Raw genomic sequence first — 20942 nt, 5'->3', positions numbered from 1 at the left:
CGAAATTCGTATCCGACGAGGTCAGTCAGTCTGAGTTGGCTGAGTCTCCCTTCTACGGCCGGACCATAATGGGCTCCATTGACCCTCCGAGCTGCGATGTCCTGATCGTTGGAACAGGCATCTTCGGGACCAGCACAGCATACCATCTCTCCCTCAACCATGCAGACCCATCACGTATCACCGTTCTGGACCGCGCACCTGTGCCCTCACCACAGGCTGCGTCGTCCGATATCAACAAGATCGTCCGCGCGGATTACAGCAAGGCATTCTACATGGACTTGGCCTACGAGGCCATGGAGGATTGGACCGACAATCCCCTGCTGAAGCCATACTTCCATCAGACGGGGTGGGTGATGTTGGACGAGAAGGGCAGCGATCTGGCCGACCGAATTCGGAAGAACTTCCGAGAAAGTGGCCGCCCCGATACGTCTGCCGATATCTCCCTGGAGGAGGTCAAGTCGAATTGGGGCGGCGTTCTCTCTGGAATAGACACCACTGGATTCAGCAAGGCCTACACGAACACCAGCGCCGGCTGGGCAGATGCTTCTTCCGCCGTCGCGGCTGTGATGAACGAAGCTGTCAAAGCTGGTGTAAAGCACGAGGTAGGAGAAGTGAGTGAGCTGCTCAGTGATGGTGACAAGCTGACCGGTGTCCGCACCGTTGATGGGCGGACGTTCACTGGTGAAAAGATTGTTCTAGCTACCGGGGCATGGACGCCATGGTTGATGGCACCACTGGAGAAGAAGATGACCATTTCTCAGGAGAACAGCATCCAAAGACAAATCCAAGCCGCGGGGGTGTGCGTGGCAGCATTCAAGGTCTCAGCAGAAGAAGCTCGACATTACTCACAGATGCCGGTCTTGATCTTTGGGGCAAAGGGAGAGGCAATGCCGCCAGGTGAGCAGCGGTTGTTTAAATTCACCAATGCCAACACTTTCCTCAACACCCAACCTCATCCAGAGACAGGCCAAAACATTTCGGTCCCAGCACCTGATCAACATTCGGTCTCAGAATCGCTCAAGCACGAATCCATAGAGATCATCCGCCAGCGCGTTCCGCAGATTCTCGACGACGGCAGATTGCCAGACGACTGGCGCCTCTGCTGGGACGCCATATCTCCCGATCAAAACCAGCTGATCGCGCAACACCCTGACCCGCGACTGTCGAATCTCTACTTCGCCACAGCCGGGTCGTTCCACAGCTGGAAGTTCCTGCCGAACATTGGGAAATATGTCGTCAACGTGCTGGACGGTAAGTCGAATGGACCAGAGCGGGACGAGGCCTGGAGTTGGAAGAGAAAGTTCAGTGAGAGGGGAGCCCACGAGAAAGTGCTGCCGAAAGGGGAGCTGAAGAACTTCCAGTAATTCACCGGGTAAGAAGTAGTTCATCCTTTTGCTCTATAAACCTACCGATGACAAGTAGGCTTTTCGTTGGTGAGTGAATCTAGGTGCCGAGGGCGGAGTCCCGAGCGCGTTGTAGATGCACTCCGTAGTTAGCGACAACTCGGAGGCTTTCGACGTCATGGACATTCTGTGATGATTTCAATCCTTCAATGAGCGCGTCATGGACCGGCTCCCATGTCCCAAGAATATAGAAGCACCAAACCTCTCATGCACTGATCCCTCCTAAACCTCCTCTCCCTCCACCTCCCAGCCCGTTGATAACCTGAAACTGGCCTCCCCCGCTCTCCATCGCCTCGCCCGCGTCGCCGCCGCAATGTCGCACCCCACCCCTTCGACCGCCGCGCCCTGGAAGCGAACCTTCCAAGAACACCTCGACCAGGCGGGCGGCGCAGGGTTCGAGTTCACGCTGGCGACCGTGACGGAAGCGGGGCTGCCCCGGGCGCGGACGTGCATCTTTCGCGGCTTCTGGGCCACGCTGCCGGAGAACGAATACAACACGCTGCCCAAGAACCCGCCGGTGTACGAGTCCGACTGTCCCACGTTCACCACGGACGCGCGCATGCGCAAGACCTACGAGCTCTTCGCCTCGGGCAAAGGGAGAGGGGACCTGGCACAGTCTCGCTCCGGATGTGGCGGCGGCGGCCCCATCGAGGCGGTCTACTGGATCAAGGACACAAAGACGCAGTGGCGCATACGGGGCAAGTGCTGGCTCGTCGCGGCGGACGACGTCGAAGGCGGTACCCCGGAGGCGCAGAATTCCGGCACCGTGACCGTCAAGGCCGAGGTAGGACGCTACATGCGCGAGCGCGAGGGATCCGACGCACAAAAGAACAGTGACTTGTCGTCGTCGTCGGCCTGGTCCTGGAGACGCGAGGTGGAGAACTACTTTGAAAACCTGTCCCCGGTCATGAGGGGCTCGTTCAAGAACCCGCCCCCCGGTCGGCCCTTGTCGGAAGGGAACGACGAGCAGGCCGGGGAGGCCCTGGGCCAGAAAGCAGGACACCTGTCGGAGGAGGCGCTCGCGAGGCGGCACTTCCGCGTCGCCATCATCACGCCCGAGCAGGTCGAGGCGGTCGACTTGACGGACCCGACCAAGGCCACCAGGCAGATCTGGACGCTGGCGCAGGACGTCGGTGGCCCCGACGGGCCCAAGCCGAGTGATTCAATAGGGGAGTGGAATCGGGTCGAGACCTGGCCGTGAGGTGCCGTCAACAACAGGGCCCGAGACAGGAGCCACCTCTGAATCACTCTGCCTGCCACGTACAGTAGAAAGAACGCCTGAGGTCTCGGATTAGGGAGAATCGTACAATATGCAACATGGTTGTGACATCCCGCTGCTGGGACGGCAGTGGTGAACATAGAGATAGACTGTTGGACGGGAAATGCTCCACGATCGAGAGGTCAAGCAACGGCGGCGAGTATCGGCACTTTCACTACCAGTTGAAGATGTGGTACGGGGAGATTTGTAAGGCCAATCTAGTGAGCCTGCACCGAGTCAATCCAGTCCGAGACCCAGGCTTTGGCCGATGAAGGGATGGATAGATCGAAGGTCTCCTGATCAGCTCGGCCATTAGGGTGGACAAAAGACAGGTTCTAGAAGAAAGACAAGGGATGGGGCCGTTGTTGCGCTACTTTGAGAACCACAACCAGGACCATATCAAACCATCGTATAAGTCATCACTGCATTTCCATCTGGGAGAGATGTGTAAAACATGCTCCGTGTAAATAAATGCCGCCACATAACAATCTCGCTAAAACGACAGGCTCTTTCAAACCGGACCATGCCATCAACTCGGACCTCTGAATTCGTCGAAATTCCGAGGACATGAAAACGGATGAAACCAAAATCTCAATGGAAGTTTTCGTCGTTCCGAGCATATCTTCCTACCAACATCTCGCCCAGGAACACCCCCAAGAGCACGGAAAGGAAGTAGCCCACGTTCATCGTCATGACCGCCAACATCCTGTTTAGGAGTAAGCATCGGAGGGCGCCATCGAGAGAATCACGGGCGGAGGTAGACTTACAGCAAATAAGCCATGGCGGCAATGATGGTGGTCAAAACGGCGCGGGGGACGTCGACCGACAAGCGGAAGGGAGGGAAGACGTCTCTGGCCTCGACGACCTTGACGTTCTCCTCGACGCCGTTGACCGTGATGAGGGCGCCCGTCTTCGCATCGGGGTCCTGGTCGATCCGCCCAGCCTCGGTGGCCCTCCCCTTGACGAGCACGAACCGCCGCCTCCGTGCGGCAACCGCCCATCTCTGTTCGCACACGGCCTTCGCCGCAAACACCAGCCGCAGCCCGATGGCCAGGATCACCAGGAATATGCAGGTGCCGGCGTACCCGCCGCTCGTGGTCGGCGTCCACCCGGTCCCGTACAGGGGCGTGTGGTGCGAGGTGGTGAACACCATGGGCATCGACATGGAGGTGGACGACATGGACATCGAATCCGAGGATGAGTCCGACATGGCGGGGGAGATGTCGGGTTGCGAAGCTGAAGAGCACGGGCGTGGGGAAGTCAAAAGACTCGATATCAATTCCGCGATAACCAAGAAGACGGCTCTCTCTGGAGGTGGAAGGACTGGATGGTCGATGTGATTTTAGGAGTTCTGTAGAGACGGTGTTGCAGAGGTAATGGAATACTGATGCACGCGCTCAAGGAAGTCTAGAATAGCAGGAAAACAGGAGAGTCTGTCAGTCGAGGGAAGTTGGAGGCCACAGGAGTCGCTGGTAGAAGAAGATTCGACGAGGTCGCCAAGTGAGCAAGTTTTCGGGTTGGGCGGCGGCCGTGATTCGTTGTTCCGCGACTGCAGGGCGGCGCACTCATACATCCATGATCTGACAAGCTCCACCACCGCAGCCCTTTTTTTGGAGCGACAAAGAGCCCATTCGGCACCCACCGCTCTTTGGCTCTTTCGTCTCTGGTACTTAAACTTGCTCATCTCCTCCCCCGGTGCTGAGAATCGACCGGCCGGACGCCGTGAGCAGTCTCCAAATGTGTCTCAGCATGTCCATCGTCTCCATGTTAGGGTATCTGTGATCAATGTGCTCGCTGGTGAGGATACTTGGATAGTGAAGAGCACATTATTCTTGAAGGGTGCTGACAGCCAGGTAATCGAAAACAGTCTTCCGATACAGCCCTTCGTGTGCGGGTGTGTGATATTTACTGGAGACACAAGGCTTGGTTAAACGCCAGCTTGATCTCAAAAGGAGAGGACTCACTTCTAGCACTGACAACCAGGAAACAGTCTCTGCTGTCAGACAAACACACCTGCTCTGAAGATGTGTACTGGGATGATCCTCTTTCTGCGTTGGCATGGCTCAGCGCCGCCTAGGAAATCCCGAGTGTGCTCAAAGCCTCTTGACACTGCAGAAGTTGTTCTGGGTCGTTGCTCACTGGCACTACCAATGTGCCGGGCTTATGATCACAACTGCATCTTTCTCCGGTACCTGCAATAGGGTTCTGGTGCTAGGGATTGTCGGTTCACCAGGACGAAGTAATTGTGCCGCAGTCGGTGTCCCGCTCTTTACCCCCAATTAATCATCCTCACCAACTGTATCTTTCCCATTCCTGATGCGGCTGCTGCGGGCTCTTGGACAAAGGTCGAGAAGGTTATTCTACCATACTAATCACAGTCTTCGGCGTCCATCGGCATCTGCATAGATTTGAGAACATGTGCAACTACCCGGATGGGAACAGACGCGTGCTGCGCTCGTAGGACTCGGAAGTTGCTCGACAGTCGGTGTTCAACCTACTTCTCCATGAAGCAGTCGCAATATGGTCGCCGGTAGTGCAAAGCATCTGATAAAGCATCTGATATGCGGAGTACAGAGTACAGAGAACGAGTTGAGGCTGGCTAGGCTGGAGACCCGGAGCCTGGATGAGTTCTTCCGAAACTCCGGCATTTGCGCATCGCGATTGGCTGAGATCCGGCGCTTTACGCCCGTATGCGACAATTCCCCCAAACTCTGGAGGCTGATCTCGCTAACCATCATCGCAGCCAACATGCTCCATCGAGTTTCATTCGCTACCGTGGGCATCATGCTATACGGAACGGTCCTCGTCTAGATCTCAAATTCCTGCATCCAATATGTCAACATCATCGAGACCGTCGGCGTAATATTGTTGCGCGAATGTCGTCACCAGCTTCAGGGGCCTGCGATAACATCGAGACTGAAGACGTACAAAAGCACGAGCAAGCCAATGCGACAGCACAGAACCATCCTCACTCCTCACCCGCAATTCCTACAGAAGGAAACCTATACCTAGTACACTTCCGAGAACTGTTCAATCTCGCTACGGGTCTTCTGCTGCCATACGCCCTGCATCCCTTGCTTGCCATTGAAGTTTTTCATCCCGGATTTGCCAGCATGTGGCCATTCAGCACTAGCTCCTCATTCGTCCCCGCCACAAGCATCCAAAGCCTGGCGGGCAAAGTCATCCTCGTGACCGGGGGGAATAATGGTATCGGCAAGGAGACAGTCCTGCAACTCGCGAAGCACAACCCTCAAAAGATCTACCTTGCTTCAAGAACCGAATCCAAAGGACGTGATGCCGTAGCGTCAATCAAGGCGCAGACCTCACAAGATGTCAATGTCGAGTACCTTCCTCTTGACCTCACCTCATTGCCCTCCATCAAACAAGCCGCCGACCAAGTCATCAGCCACAGCGACCGACTAGACATTCTTGTTCTGAATGCTGGTATTATGGCTGTTCCTGCAGGCAAGACAGCCACGGGACAAGATGTTCAGATGGGCACCAACCATGTGGGCCACTTTCTACTGACGAAACTCCTCCTTCCCACCATGGAAAAGACCGCCAAGGAGCGCAACTCTGACGTGCGCGTTATATCTGTCTCCTCCGAGGCTTGGAACATGGCCCCAAACCTCGATACGATCCTGTCGACGGAAAAGCTTACAGCTACTGGTCCTTGGACCCGATATGGAGCTTCCAAAGCGGCCAACATCATCTTTGCTGCCGAGTTGGCTCGGCGTTATCCGACGCTGACCAGCGTGTCGCTTCATCCCGGCATTATCAAAACCGATCTTTACATCCCAAACACTCAGACCAACCCCATTATGAAGTACGGGTCCATGATATTTGGGCCGTTGATGTTCCAGACCATCGAGGCTGGAGCCTTGAATCAGCTGTGGGCAGCAGCTGGCGCCAAAAAGGAGGAGCTGGTCAGTGGAGGGTATTACACACCTGTTGGCAAGCATAGGCCGAACAAGTGGACCAAAGACGCAGAGGCGGGACAGAAGTTGTGGGAGTGGACAGAGAAGGAGTTGAAGACTGCTGGCTACTGATTTCATGTCGAAAAGGGTGTCTTTGGGGGGCAGGGTTAGGACGGGAGTTGGGGTTCGTCTGGAACTTTGGGTGTTGACATACTAAACGGAGGCTTTCTGATTCGCATTGCGAGCGACAACAATTCTGGTTTCTGTCATGTTGGGTTGCCGGCATGGTGCGACCACGGCGAGCTGATTGAGATCTTCTCGAGGCCCATAGCCTCCGTTGGCTCATATTGGCAACTGTTTTTAGTGAGCTGGGTTCGGGGGTTTATGCACAGGAATGCTCGAGCATTACAGCACAACCATGATTGATCCCGACTAAACCAAGCCCTTTACTGAATAACCCGAACATCGCTCGCAAAGAACGACTGCCTTTTCCAGCTAGAGAGTGTTGACCACGCTCGCTTTGCCCCGGACAAGGCTCGGCCTCAGACTGGCGCAGTCGAATTGGCCCCTTCGCTCTTGATTGGCGATATGCAGCCACGCACCAGCTCAGCAACGCCACAAAGGTCGCAGGATTCTCAGCTTATGGAAGCAAGTCTCATTTTTTCCTCAGACCTCCGACTAAACAAAAATCCTCGACGACGGGCTGAACAATACGAGTTCCGCGAATCCCTATAACCGCAGCGAAGCAAGACGGGTGAGAAATCACGCACAGCAAAGGAGTTGTCGACGACGATCTCAACTCCACTCCCAAATCAAATATAATCTCCCATTGGTTGCTGGGAGCATCTTCACCTGCTCCATTTGGGCTGAGAAAGACTCCAAGGGAGCAACTGTTTACTGACTTCTCGCATAACTAATCCCAACCCTAATAAGGCTCGGTATCTCACCGACAGCCTGTTCTTTGCCAGGTTCCACCGGCACCGCATCAACACCGGATCGACGGTGCCTCCCGAGTATAAGACCCTCTTCCATCTCGGCCACCGTAGCCTCACGGGCAATTTCCCACCCTGGAGACCTCGAAACGGCTAAGTCACATCTACCTCCGGTCTCTGAGTCGAAGTCGAAGCCGGTCCAGATCTGTGTCCCCCATGCCGTCTGACAACAACGCGGACAAGGTCGTCCTGATCTCCGGAATCAATGGGTACATCGCGACGCACATAGGCCTGCAGCTTCTCCAAAAGGGGTACAGGGTCAGGGGCACATCGCGGTCGATATCGGCCAAGGACCATCTGCTGGCCGGCGCCTTCAAGGGGTATGAATCCCAGTACGAGCATGTCGAGGTCAAGGACATTGTCGCGCCGGGCGCCTTCGACGAGGCGGTCAAGGGCGTGCACGCGATCCTTCACACCGCCTCTCCCGTCGACTTCACGCTGAAGACGGTGGACGAGTTCTTCGGCCCGGCCATTGGGGGCAACCTGTCGATCCTGGAATCCGCAAAGAGCGCCGCGGGCCCGCAGCTGAAGGCGTTCGTGGTCACGTCGTCCATCGCCGCGATCGTGGACCGGTGGAGGCAGCCCGCCGACCACGCGTACAGCGAGGCCGACTGGAACGAGATGGGCGAGTCGGTGGCGCGGCGCGAGTTCACGGCGCCCGTGGCATACGGGGCGTCCAAGGCCGCCGCGGAACGGGCGGTGTGGAAGTGGGTGGAGGCCAACCATCCTGCCTTCGCCGTCGCCGCCGTCAACCCGGCCGTCGTGACGGGCCCGCCGGTGTCCTGGCCCGCCACGCCCGACCAGCTCAACACCACCCTCCTGCCCATCTGGAACATCTACAGCGGCGGCCAGGTCATGCCCCCGCAGATCGGCGGCGCCGGGTATATCGACGTGCGCGACGTGGCCCGCATGCACATCTGGGCCATGGAGCACCCGGCCCAGAGCAACGGCGAGCGCTACCTCATGTCCAACGGCAAGGCCCCGCCCCAGGCCGCTGCCGACCTCCTGCGCGACCGCTTCCCCGACCGCGACATCATCGTCGGCGACCCCGGCCAGGGCTACACCCCCGACTACTGGTTCGTGTCGGGCGAGGCCAGCAGCGTCTCCACCAAGGCGTACAAGGCGCTCGGGGTCAGGAGGTTCATCACGTACGACCAGAGCGTCCTCGACACGGTCGACGCGTTTGAGAAGCACTGGCCGGGCCTGGCGCAGAACTTCAAGCACAAGAACTAGATTTCGGGAGAGGCGATTGGCGGGGTCTACGGGGCTGACCAAAAAAAGCTGGGGGTTTTCTTCATCTCAATATTTTCGGGCATGTATATTTGCGAAAACAGGCATAGATAGTTCTGGCACTAGCGGGCGAATAACGAATGAACCCCATCTAACCTTGATTGGCGGCTTCAGGAACAACACAGCGCAGCAAAAAGTGCGCCCAGCCCTGAAAGCCCCGGCTCCTTTTCCAGTGAATACCACGGTGGTGACCATGCGGACGTGGCATGCGGCTGATGTGACGGGCCGCGAAGCCATCCAGCTGGCCTGGCATCGGCAACGTGTGGACCCGATGGAGGTCCTTTATATAGAGCTGAGGCTGAAAGTCGAACCAGAGCAAAAGACCTTCGGTCGTTGGTGGAGGCGATCACACCCATCCATCCAGATCACAGACAGGAAAGCCAGTCGAGAATCCCTTCTCTCCTCGCTCTTCTGCATCGTACTCAAACCCTTCCGGGTTCTCCTCTTCCCCTCTGCCTTCGCCACGATGATGAAAATTTTCACTCTCACCAGGCCCGACCAGAAGCGCCGTGTAACATGATCCCTGGCGATTTGGAATTTCCATGACTACGTGGTTGATCCTGCTCCCGTGTCTCTCGCTCCCTTGTGCGACATTGGACTCACCCAGACACGCAGAACTCCACCTTCAGCTACCCATGGTCCTGCTGTTTCCCACTGCATCGTGGACCACTCGGTTCCGCTCCCTCCACGCGGGGTGTCGAGAGCCAGACGAGCCCTGCCTTGCGCCTGGCTGTTGGGTGGCTGGCTGCGGCACGAGGCTGGACGTCCAAGGGAAACAGAGACGCTTGACATTTCCGGCGGTCTGGATTGTGATGTTGGTCACACGTCGCGCGCCGCCGCGGACTATATCGTGGGTGGAAAGGAGGAGGAGTCTTGGAAGGGAGGAGGTTGAGACTAGTATTGTTGGTTCGAGGGTGCTAAGCAGCCAGTCAAAGGCGGTCCATTTCCCTTGCCACAAACAAGCCGCTGGTTAGTGAGCGGGGTTTGGACGCCACTGTCTCAAGGAGAGGGGAAACTTGACTTGTAGGCAAGGGCTTGGAGGGCGCAGTGGATCAAAAGCCTGGCTGATGATGGGCGGAGATGACCTTTCACCTTGCCCAAGCCTCGCATCATCCCTTGTGAGCCCCTCATCCCAGCAGTCAGTGAGTGGTGAGGCGCCTCTACCCCAAGTCCAGGCCCCAACGGTACCTGTTGGTCCCCTGTCCGTCTTGGGGCGGGGATTTGAGTCCCGTGGTTCGAGGCAGCGAAAGGCGGAGAGGGGACCCTGAATGATATAACATTTCTCGCCTTGGAGCTGTGGCATGGCGGCGGAAGTGCGGATGATGCTCCGTCGCGATGCAGACAGAATAGCAATCCGTCCTTATCTCACGTGAAGCTGTCCTCAGGTCTGGCGGCGGGGATGGATAGATAGGGAACGACGGCGAAGAGGAGCAGGAGATGGAGATGACGGATGGGTGGGCTCGCGTCCGGGGGATCGCGTATCTTTCCCTTGGGACACCAAGCCTGCTGCTACCACGTCGCAGAGACTCCATCGAGATAATAGAGATAACGGAATGGAGAGCGAGTCAATCATCATCAAACAGGGTCTCATCCTCATCTCTCCATCTCACTTGCGACTCGTTGACCTAGCCCTCAGCCACCGACCAGCCAGTCAACGGCCCGTTGGCGAAGACTGGACATCACCGCTCGCACACTTTTTTCGCCTTTTTGTTTGATTTCCAGTTTCTGCCCCGTCTGCTGCGTCTGCATCTTTCATGCTCCAGGAATCCACCTCTCTTTAGATCTCTGGCCTAAATGTCCCTGCCTTGGGAGGCTCGTCATTGACCTCTTATCCCGACACGCTCTCCAATCAGCACTCAGGCACTGGTGGGCGCGCTGTAACGCACCGATACCCTCACCATCTTCAATTCCAAACACCCCTCCTTCACCTTTGTTCCCTTCCTTTCTGGACTGTCCGTTTAGTTCTTCCTTCCTCCGGGAACCTGTCTTAATCTGTCTAGCTGTTCCGAGCAGAACGACTTGCTACGACATTACGCCCTCATCACGCAAGCCGTGCTGCTGCTCTTCTAGTATCGATCCATTCATCGGTCCATACACCACCGTACCCACTGAACCCCTCCCATACCTCGAAGCAGTTCCGCGCTCTACTACTTTCACGCACTTCTTCTGTTAAGGCCAGGTCGCTTGGGTCGATGTCGCCCGTTGCTGCCTGCGTCGCATGGAGGTCCAGATCCCTTCTCCGTCTGTTTTCTTGAGAAAGTCTCCCGTCATTACCCCCGCGCCGCTGGTCCCGCCGAAGAAGTCGGCCATCGCAAAGCAGAAGACCAATCCTCCTCCCAAATCCCTCAACAAATCCGTTCAAGATGGGGCGGTGACGAAACCGAAGCAGAGCAAGAGTCGAAATGGTACGTGCTGAAATCCCTGTATAAGTACCTGCGTTGTGGTTGTGGTTGTTCCAGCTGCAGAGTGTGGGGAGCGTTCGATTGTGTGTGAGGGTTCCAACGTCATGGGCTAACTTGTACCTTTTCCCCTTGTCAGGTTGTATGACGTGCAAGAAGAAACGGTTAAAATGCGACGAGACAAAACCCTCTTGTGCCCAATGTCAGAAGAGAAGCGTGGTGTGCGAAGGCTACAAGAAGGACTACAAGTGGAGGACGTTTGAGGAAACCACTTTTGCCTCCCGGCCTACCGCGAAGAGGAAAGCATTTCGTTCCAACTCCCTGTCACCAAGTCACGATGTCGCCATACCCCTTGATATCGCTGGCGGTGGGAGACCGGATGCCAGACAGACAAATCTGGAAGCCGCTCAACCTGCTCAGACGTGGTCCCCAGGCCTTCATTCCGCCTTCGAGACTGCCGCTCATGCATTTCAGGACAAGGCCGACGCTCACCCTCGTCCTCATGGGTCAGTGTCTAGTCCGAAGCTGAAGATCGAGAGGCAGTTAGGCAGGGACCATTCGCCACCTCTAAATCTCACTACTCCGGATTCAATCTTCATGCCTGCTTTCGAGACGGAAGGCATGTCGCCCGGTCTGACATTTGGCGACTCGGTTGATCCGTATAGCCTGACCACAACGACGACAAGCTCCTCTGTCAACGACAGCAATAGTGCTAGGTCGTTCTCCTCCGGCTCCCCCCAACTTCTTGACCTTATGGCTCCCTCGGGATCGGAAATGAATCAGCTATCTGATCCCTGCGAGCTCCAGCAACAAATGTCTCTCGACGTCAACATTCCTACGGAAGATGACTTTGATGAAGAGATAATCAGGTCGGATGCCATCGCCTCATCTGCCGCGATGTGCGCTATGCAAATTCCCACACCTTTGTCAATGCTCGAACCCAGCTTTTCCAATACTGCATTTCAAGCTTTCCGTGCGTCTTCTCCTACCCCTAGCGAGACCTCTACAGCATCTTCCAAATCCAGCGATATGACGATCCTCGCACAGCCCTCTCTTGACGCCTCGTCACCAGAGATGCTGATGCTTCGCTTCGACAAGCAGACTTGTGGCATCTTATCCGTCAAGGACGGTCCTACGGAGAACCCCTGGCGGACATTGATTTGGCCTTTGGCTCGAGAATCTCCTGCTCTGTACCATGCCATTTCATCCATGACCGCATTCCACGGGGCCCATGAGATTCCGAACCTGCACGTGCCAGGCATGGCACACATGACAAAAGCTATCAAACGCCTGGCTTTTGAGATCGAGAACATGCGACTCGATTCGGCACTGGCAACTTCATTGGCACTGGCATTCAGCGAAGGCTGGGATCGACATGTTAGCACTGGTGTCCAGCATCTCCGTGGCGCAAAGGTCATGGTCAACAACGCCGTCATCAGGCACCGGCGTGACATGCAGATGGGGCAGATGACAACCCAAGATGCCAACAGACTCAAGTTTCTTTGCAACACCTTTGTCTACATGGATGTGATTGCTCGGTTGACGTCACTGGAAGAAGCTCCCGACCTCAATTTCGAGGAGATCCTCGCCACCGTCAACTCTCCATTTGGAGATCAAGTCGAGGTCGACCCGCTCATGGGCTGTGCCACGACTTTATTCCCGCTGATGGGCCGCGTCGCTAATCTCATACAACGAGTCCGCAAGACCGAGTCGAATTCGCTCACCATCATCTCCACCGCCATGGAGTTGAAAGAGCAACTTCAGCAATGGCAGGTGCCCAGCGTTTTGATCTTCGAGCGGCCGGAGGATCCGAATTCAGAGGTTCAGCACTCAGTTCAGACCGCGGAAGCCTACCGATACGCTACGTTGCTCTATCTACACCAAGCTGTCCCAGAAATTCCCAGCGATCCAGCGGCATCCCTGGCCAAGAAAGTCCTGGTGACCTTGGCGTCCGTCCCCCTGTCCTCAAGGGCAACCATCGTCCAGATCTTCCCTCTTTTTGCAGCAAGCTGCGAGGTCACCGACCCGGACGACAGGAGTTGGGTGATGCAACGCTGGCAAGCTATGATCCGGCGTCTAAAGATTGGCAATGTGAACTCGTGCTGGCGCGTTGTCCAAGAGGTCTGGACTCGCCGGGACGCGTACGAGGATGAAAAGTCGAACAGACTGCTCAGACAATATGCAAGTCGTGGAGTGCCAGGGGGTAATTTCGTTCCTCCTGTCCTTGACATGCCGCCGGCGTTGAAGAGAAAGGCCCACACGGTGGATTCTCTGGGCATGGGAGACGACAGGCCTTTCAGCCATGGCCCCTACCAAGCTCAGGGCCTGCAGAGCAGCGGACCAGAAGAGGTTGATGCCACAGGCAGGCCGGTCAAACGCCGCCAAACGTTCGACTCAGTGGGGAGCGGAAGTGGCATGTCGGCTGTGTCAGTGACAATGCCACCTCCTCCAATCTCCCTCCCTCGGCGACATACGAGCGACATCATGTCACCAGATCAACTGGAACCCGAATACACCGTGCGAGGGCAGTTGCATTGGTTGGGCGTTATGTCGGACTGGCAATGGGAAGGTATGTTCGAAGTTCCTCGAGTGTTTTGCTTTTGGCTTTTGGCAGCTAACATCTTGGCCTTAGTTTTTCTCGGTTGATTTTGCTTCCTTCTGAGTCGAATGCCTCTTGCTGAGCAACGCCTTGCCACCGGGGCTTGACGACCGATGATCTCTCTGATGTTGCCGCGGGTCTTTTCCGACCTGGTGATGATGGAGAGTGGTGGACTTTACAGTGCTTTTGGATATCCGATTCTCGGTTCCTTTTCCGACGCTAGGAAAGCTGAGATTCACACTCCCATGTTCTCTCCTCACACTGGCAAGATCCATCCATCTGAATTCGGGCGATTTCTCTCTCTCGCTCCCATCGACGCTCTCGCTCCGAACACTACTCCTCCTCGAGTCGGTGTCGCTTCCGCTGTTGCGGCTCCCGGGCCCAGGATGGTCGACACTGGCGAGGTAATTCCGCATGCTTGCGGTATACTCGTCGAGTTCGGCGCTGTGGGTCAATTTTGACATGGGAATTGGTTCGAGAGGTGCGCCGGATGTTGGATGCGGGCTCGGGCCCTGCACAATGGTCTGGCTCTTGCTGCGCTTGCTCGCAGGATGGGGAGCCGTTGAAGTTGTCATTTTGGGTTTTTTTTGGGTCCGTTGGATGGGTTATGTGCCTGTCCTAGGAAAGTCCTGTTGTTGAAAAATATCTGGATTGAACCAAGTTGGTGGTTAGTTGGGTTTGTGTGCTGTGGGCGGGACGACTGTGATGACTTTTGATGCTCTACGGCTATGATCGACGAAGCGCTTGCGATTTCAATGGAGTATTTGGGTTTTGTGCCTTGCTTTCGTGCGGGACTTGGGTTCTGAGCCTGTGACAATGCAGCACCGGGGTTCAAGTTCCAGCCTTGTCCGGGCGTTCTTGCAGCTTTGGTGTCGCCGAAGTCGGGGCTTCAGTTGCGAAAATGGGGTTATGTTCTCACGAGCAAGGCGTTTTTCGGAGACTGGAGCTGAATTTTTGGGGGGGACTGGTGGATCGGGGGCTATGTATTTGCAGGGAATGGATGTGGTGCAACCTGGTACAAGTTTTAACAAACGGCGTGAGAGGCGATCGTAGGAGTGAGATGCCGTCGGTAAGGGTTTCTGTTCAGGGGATCGTGGGCGTAGTAGTTGATATGCGACCGGGAAAGAAACAGACCGCCAGGCCCGTCATCTGGATTTCTCCTCGTTTGTTGCTGTGGACGGTTGTTTTGATTGGACAACCCCCAGAAAAAGAACCACCCAGAGATCTGAAGATGGACACTGGCAAACCGGGTGATGTCTCGCTAGCCGCGCACAGGGAGAGTAGTATGCAGGCGTCTGGAAATCGTGGTCATGTCCCTCCTCGTACTCGTCGATTCCATGTGGAGTGTGTACTACAGGCCGGGGAATGCGAAAGCGCAAATTGATCTCCAGAGACCTCTCTCTTTCTCGTGTCCCCTCCTCTTGGGTACCTGCTTTGCTTGTGCTGGCGTTGTTTGCGTGCGTTTGCCGACCGACTTAGTATTTGCGTCTTGTGCGTGTGTGAGGATGGAGGTGCAGGTTGCTTTGTTCGAGGTGTCTTGAGAGAGAGTGTGTGTGTGTCTAGGACATTGAAGATGCTATGCTGGCTTCAAGGTTGTTGTTTTTTTTTCTTCTTTCTTCTGTTCCTCCTCGTTTCGCGAGTTCGCGTTCTTGGCGGCTGGATTGAGGGCGGAGGAATGTCGTCACTATTATTACTGAGGGGGAGTTTGGAGCCCACCTTCCAAGTAGGGTGGCCCAGCTGCAGTGTTTTCTGAGTGTGGAATTGTCTCTCTTCTGTTCCTTTTCTCCGGTGTGTTCTGATCAATCTGGGAGAGAAGGATGAAGAGCTAGTTAGTCCAGTAAAGTACTTTGGAGTGGAAGGTTTTTGGCCTGTGCCAATCCGCCGTTTTCTTCTGGGACCCTTTTAGTCTTTCTGGGGAGGGGTCCCTGTGGTCGATGAGAAGGAAAAATGCGGGCACACGCGGGTTAACTCGCTTTTTTCGCTTTCTGGCCCACTGCTCCGTCTCTGGCTGCCCCGAGTGTCTCGCCGTATGCCTGATCCGCTCCTTGTTTGTTTTCCCTTTCTCAGGCTCGGTCGGAGCTTTTGGGTAGAGGCCTCGTCTGTTCGAGGAGACTGGATGCCGGGTGGCACAGGATGGAGGATATATAATATGGGGGATTATAGAGCAGTTAGAGTAGGGATTTTATGCCTACGGAGAGAGGACCGGCCAAAATAAAAAGGTCAATGGACGAGCGGAGGTATTGGGTGAAATAGACCGCCGAGGTGGTGGGGGGTTTCTCAGCGAGAAGGGAAGAGATGTCGCTCTTCTTGTCTTTTGCGCCCTCCCTTAGCCGAAGGAATTGAGGCTCCTCTGGCTGCTCATCACTCTGTGTTGGTTCTGTCTTGGGGTTTTAAATGGTGTGAGGCGTCGAAACTCAGAGTTGTGGCAGGCCCGGAATGCAGTCGCTCGAGGGCGGTCAAAGCGCCAAACAGAAGAGAAAACAGTAAGTTGAGTCTAGCGAGGCATGCAAAGAAGATGTCAGAAAGCAATTATCGGATCGTGGCACCGTAAGCTCATGGGAACGCAACCCTTTTCGTTCGAAAGGGTAAAATAATGAGGGAGAGGCGACCCAGAACCAAAAACTCAGGCTTTCATTTGAGACAATGCCTTTCTGTTTAAGCCCCCGTGTAGCAAAAGGTCATAGGTGTCGGTGGCGGCGCTGGTGGTATGAGAAAGGACGGGGGGCCCCGAGGGTGGAACAATCAAACTGGTGACAGCAGCCCGTCTGGGATCCGAGCAAGAAAAGCCATACCTCGTTCAGCAGGTCCCAACAGCAACGAGCTCGCACATGGAGGCGGAAACGCAGAATGGCATCATGCCACAGTAGTGCCCACACTGTCGTACCTTTTGCGTAGGCGACGCCGCATGAGGCATGAGAGTCGTTGATCTCCAGGCCTCAGCCATCTGCGAGATGGAAGAAACAAACGGGGAACAGACCCGACAAGATCATTCGTCAGCGTGTTGAACGAGACGATTCACCGTTTGTGAGTTGCTCCGCCCAGGAAAGATTGCGTGCCAGAGACAAGGGGTGGAATGAGCGCAGGGATCCGCTGGAGTCAACCTCGACAGGTCTGAGAGGGGACGTTTTCCGTAGCAGAATTGCCAATGGGCTGCATTGTGCGTGTGGAGAATGGGTGGTGGAAGTCGGAGGCCCAGCCGTGCAATTTTTGCAGAATGTAGAAATGCCTGCTGGATCCGAATTGCAGATGGTGGAGTCGCCTTCTTCCCATGGGCCATGGCCATGCGCGGCGGAGGGATTTCTTTGCATTTAAATGCAGCTTTGTCCCTCCTGACTTTCCCCCGATGAGCAGGACGTTAGAGAAACAGTTTTTCCGAAGCTTTTTTCCGTAGATGGCGGCTGATGGATGGGTTTATCCAAAGATATCACGGGAGTGGAGGAGGGGGAAATGATTGCTAGATTGAGCTTCGCGCGAAATCAAGCAGACGAGGCTGAATCCACCAACCACAGGGATCGGCTCGGAGGACGAATGAGAGTACGGGAGCAGGAGATACAGCTGATATTGTCAATAAGGCGAGGGCTGTGTATAATGACAGAGCGCATACCTTGATAAGTGCCTAGTATCTCCGAGCAGATCAGTCAGAGTAACCCCTATCGAATCCTCTTCTCGCCAGACTGTGGCATTTATTTGTGACTTCGACTCGGCGGCGAGGTACACACACATGAATTGGAGCGCTGAGTGGGCGGCCGTTGGCATGTCAGCCCTGGGGCAAATCTCCCTGTTCCTCATTCGGGAATATGTGAACGGGCCATCTTTATGCCTTCTCTTTTCTTCGGCCGGAGCAAAGTAAGCGCCAAAGAGGCTCAAGCATGAGTTCGTTGGGATGGGATAGCAATAGCCTTCAGCTGAGACTGCGGTTGGCTTTCCAGAGCTGATGAGGATCCAAACCTGCCAAGATGTCACGTGACGGCAGGGTCTCGGTTGGTAGGCGCAGTCGAGATCAACACAAATATCCTACATATTATTTTTACATAATATTAACAGTACCATACGGCCCTGTAGCCTCGACTGGACATGGTCTCCGATATCTGTGGACATATTTCATGGTTGCGGCGCAAGTGCTGCTCGCTGGGTCGGATGGTGGGTGCTTTTGGTGCAAACTCGACAAACATGCCCAGGAACATGATCCCCTCTCTGGTCTTATCTCTGTCCGCTCGTGGTCAGCTTCCCATTCGACCCTGCAAGCAGCTTCACTCGCTTTAACCCTCTCAGGCATTTTCTTCCCCCTTCCCTCTATCATTCCAGTCTTTCTGTTCTATTGAGACCCGATGACTGGTCCCAGATCCTTCGTGTCTGACGCCTAGCACCGAGCTATACACGCTGACGCGGGGCTTTGGCCACCACATTTTCCTCAAACGCGTTTTGTTTGCACGGGCAGCGGTTCCTAGCCCATGACCGGGGCAACGCTCGGCCCAGCCAGATGTACAAGGCAAGTAGTGGGTAGCTGCGAAAGTCTGAAGAGGTATATCTTATAGAGCTCTGCATCCTGGTTCCTGCATTACTCTCTTCCAGTCTGCAGATTCTTCGTCTTCTTTCCCCAAACTCGTTTGCATTTCCCTGGATCTTGTGCAATCACGTCCCAATAGCTTATCGCCAGCCGTCTCTTGCGACCTCTTCTGCAGGGCTCTCAAACAAGAAAGGTGAGTTCTGAAGATTGCCCTGGCAAAAGCTAGATCCCCCCGGTGGAGGGAGGGGGGTAGGGGGGTAGAAAACATTACAAGCAACAGTCGCTCCCCCCGTCGATTGCGCTGTTTTTCAAGAATCTTGACAAGTCTAACAATGGGCCTTTCATTCAGCAAATTCACCTCAAAATCCAAAACCTCGAAACCAGCAGCACCCGAAAAGATGGGCTCCACACCGGCGTTCAAGCACTTCTCCAAAGTCCAGTCCGAGTTCAAGCCTCCCTTGATCGCCAATGAGAACGCCTTCCTCGGCGACGTCGCCAGCAGTGAATCCATCGACCCCGAGAAGCCCATCAGCTGTGGCATCTACAGACTGGAGAAAGGCACTCCCCTCGTTTACACCTACACCTACCACGAGATGAAGATTATTTTGGAGGGTGAATTCGACATCACTGATGAGACTGGCCAATCCGTTCACGTGAGCTTTCCCCCGATAGTTTGAGGTTCGCGCGAGCACGACTGACCACTGGATTCTAGGCCGTTGCGGGCGACGTGTTTTACTTCCCCAAGGGCAGCGTCATCACCTTCAAGACCAACACCTATGGTCTGGCCTTCTACACCGGCCAGCGCAAGGAGGGTGCTGCATAGATGAAAACTCGACCATAGCCAAATAAAAAGCAAGATCAACCGGGGAACTTTCGGGATCTAAATAATTTTCATGATTGAGGAAACGCCTTGCAGACTGATTCTTGCTGTCAAACGTCCAGCTCATCTATGCTCTTTTTGCCCGTTGACTTTCACGCCGACTCCGTGACCTTGAGAACAGAATGACGCACGCCAATAATACCACAAAGGTGGTGATGCCAATGTATGCCCAGTGGTGAGCGACTCGTCGCGCAGGCCCCTCATCACCTAGTCACAGCGTCTCGTTGGACGGTAGACACTGCTTGATGAACTCTTCCAAGTCGTCGATTTCTTTCATGTCGGCCGAATGAGCGAGATCCCTACGCCGCCGTCAGTCAGTCCATTGCCTTTGCCCCGCACAGAGAGCCTCGCCAGATGATGATGGAGAGCAACTTACGCATACGTCCTGAAGTCGACCTTGTGGCCCAGCTCTTTCCGCAGAAACTCGGCCGACTGCACCCCCCACTGATGTTTGACCAGTTCGTCCGCGTCCCCGTGGCCCATGAAAAACGGGGTGTCCGCGTTCGCGCCGTTTGCCTCCTTTGCAAAATCCTTGATCTTGTCGCCGAGCACCAGGTAGCAGCTCAACCCAAAGACCCCGCCGAGCTTGTGCGGTGTCGTGACGCCCGTGAACAGGGACATGGCGCCGCCTTGGGAGAAACCACCGAGAATGATGCGGTTGGAGGGCAGCCCGGCGTCGATCTCGTCGCTGATGAGTTTGTTGAAGGTTGCTCGGGAGCGCAGGATGCCCGGCTCGTCGAAGTCGTGCTTGAGGTCGCCGAAGTTGGTCTATCGTCGCGGCACCGCGCCACCTGTTGTTAGCTTCTGCGTAGCGGAGCGGGCGCATCTTTTGGTCAAAAAAGCAGGAGGAGCGGCAGATGGGGGCAAGGGGATCCGACTTCGTCGCGGCGTCTTACGATATCGTACCATCCAGGCATGCGCATGCCGAAGTTCTGCTCTCGTTGTTAGCCAACACCTGACGCCGCACCGGTTTCGTAGCAGGGATTTCCCGTCCCAGTGCGTACCACAGTAATGGGAATGTTCGGCGCGTTGGGGAAGACGAACTTGACGTCCTCAAACTTTCCCCGCCGACGCCAGGTTTCTGCCAGCGATACCCTGTGTTGTGATGAGTGTTCTGATCACCCCGAGGCAGAAATGGTCGGGGGCGGGGGAGCCGCCGTTGATGGACTCACCATCCTGCACCACTGGATTTCTCTGATATCAGCCCACGAGCCCAAGAATGCCGTGCACAAATCAAGGAGGGGATACGGACCTGTCGCCCAACCCGTGTGCCATGATCACCGTCGCCGTGTGTTTTTTCAACGCAGGGACGATCAACGCTTGTTTCCCCGCCATCTTTGCGCATGTGAGGTCCGTAGGTCGAATGGACGAAGGAAAGGGACAGACGGCAAGACTGATGGGAGAAGAAGATATCTTGGTAGCAAACAGAGCCAGGGACTCTCAATGCGATGGCGGCGCGGGACATGTTCCGCAGCCGAGGTTGTCCCGGGGAATGCACTGAACAAAGCCCGATGCGGGATTCTGTTGTTTTCAAGCCTCTGTTACAAGTTGTGGCTCGTGGTACGTTGTATGCTTTGATAATGCTGCTCAAATCGAAGCGAAAGGGTCGGAAGGACGCCGCCGGAGCTGAAATCAGAAGATATACAGTTTGAAGGGTTTATCAAGGTAGGGTATTGGTGTTGAGGCTGTTCAGCTCG

The 20942-nt window shown here is 55.4% G+C and overlaps 8 protein-coding genes across 9 annotated transcripts; 6 read left to right on the top strand and 2 right to left on the bottom strand.

Moving 5' to 3' along the window:
- Positions 1-68: 68 nt before the first annotated feature.
- Positions 69-1364, top strand: PV07_06609 (uncharacterized protein; the record flags this gene model as incomplete). The annotated part of the gene is made up of 1 exon (XM_016393601.1): positions 69-1364. The coding sequence occupies one exon, from the start codon at positions 69-71 to the stop codon at positions 1362-1364; it is 1296 nt and encodes a 431-aa protein (XP_016247020.1).
- Positions 1365-1562: 198 nt separating this feature from the next.
- PV07_06608 (uncharacterized protein) lies at positions 1563-3086 on the top strand. The gene has a single exon (XM_016393600.1). It carries the CDS (start codon positions 1717-1719, stop codon positions 2602-2604), a length of 888 nt encoding a protein of 295 aa, XP_016247019.1. The 5' UTR covers positions 1563-1716; the 3' UTR covers positions 2605-3086.
- Positions 2806-4196, bottom strand: PV07_06607 (uncharacterized protein). The gene is made up of 2 exons (XM_016393599.1): positions 3429-4196; positions 2806-3367 (listed from the first exon to the last, which is right to left on the bottom strand). The coding sequence occupies exons 1-2, from the start codon at positions 3869-3871 to the stop codon at positions 3253-3255; spliced, it is 558 nt and encodes a 185-aa protein (XP_016247018.1). The 5' UTR covers positions 3872-4196; the 3' UTR covers positions 2806-3252.
- Positions 4197-5248: 1052 nt separating this feature from the next.
- PV07_06606 (uncharacterized protein) lies at positions 5249-7093 on the top strand. The gene is made up of 2 exons (XM_016393598.1): positions 5249-5349; positions 5405-7093. Exons 1-2 carry the CDS (start codon positions 5285-5287, stop codon positions 6708-6710), a joined length of 1371 nt encoding a protein of 456 aa, XP_016247017.1. The 5' UTR covers positions 5249-5284; the 3' UTR covers positions 6711-7093.
- PV07_06605 (uncharacterized protein) lies at positions 7082-9207 on the top strand. Its single transcript, XM_016393597.1, has one exon. The coding sequence runs from the start codon at positions 7727-7729 to the stop codon at positions 8801-8803; it is 1077 nt and encodes a 358-aa protein (XP_016247016.1). The 5' UTR covers positions 7082-7726; the 3' UTR covers positions 8804-9207.
- A 1278-nt stretch (positions 9208-10485) lies between these two features.
- Positions 10486-15069, top strand: PV07_06604 (uncharacterized protein). The gene is made up of 3 exons (XM_016393596.1): positions 10486-11265; positions 11399-13828; positions 13892-15069. The coding sequence occupies exons 1-3, from the start codon at positions 11079-11081 to the stop codon at positions 13903-13905; spliced, it is 2631 nt and encodes an 876-aa protein (XP_016247015.1). The 5' UTR covers positions 10486-11078; the 3' UTR covers positions 13906-15069.
- Positions 15070-18111: 3042 nt separating this feature from the next.
- PV07_06603 (uncharacterized protein) lies at positions 18112-19274 on the top strand. The gene is made up of 3 exons (XM_016393595.1): positions 18112-18558; positions 18715-19018; positions 19078-19274. Exons 2-3 carry the CDS (start codon positions 18764-18766, stop codon positions 19186-19188), a joined length of 366 nt encoding a protein of 121 aa, XP_016247014.1. The 5' UTR covers positions 18112-18558; positions 18715-18763; the 3' UTR covers positions 19189-19274.
- Positions 19108-20654, bottom strand: PV07_06602. Of its 2 annotated transcripts, none has more exons than XM_016393593.1 (6): positions 20498-20654; positions 20418-20429; positions 20250-20340; positions 20124-20177; positions 19622-20013; positions 19108-19544 (listed from the first exon to the last, which is right to left on the bottom strand). In XM_016393593.1, exons 1-6 carry the CDS (start codon positions 20578-20580, stop codon positions 19457-19459), a joined length of 720 nt encoding a protein of 239 aa, XP_016247012.1. In that variant the 5' UTR covers positions 20581-20654; the 3' UTR covers positions 19108-19456. The 2 variants fall into 2 exon arrangements, with proteins under 2 accessions (XP_016247012.1, XP_016247013.1); XM_016393594.1 differs by having other exon boundaries at positions 20142-20177.
- Between the last annotated feature and the right edge of the window lie 288 nt (positions 20655-20942).

The sequence above is a fragment of the Cladophialophora immunda genome (assembly GCF_000835495.1).
Source record: "Cladophialophora immunda strain CBS 83496 unplaced genomic scaffold supercont1.4, whole genome shotgun sequence".
Classification (NCBI taxonomy): domain Eukaryota; kingdom Fungi; phylum Ascomycota; class Eurotiomycetes; order Chaetothyriales; family Herpotrichiellaceae; genus Cladophialophora; species Cladophialophora immunda.
The sequence above is the reverse complement of the archived record's forward strand: the minus strand, read 5'-3'. Positions and strand labels throughout refer to the sequence as shown.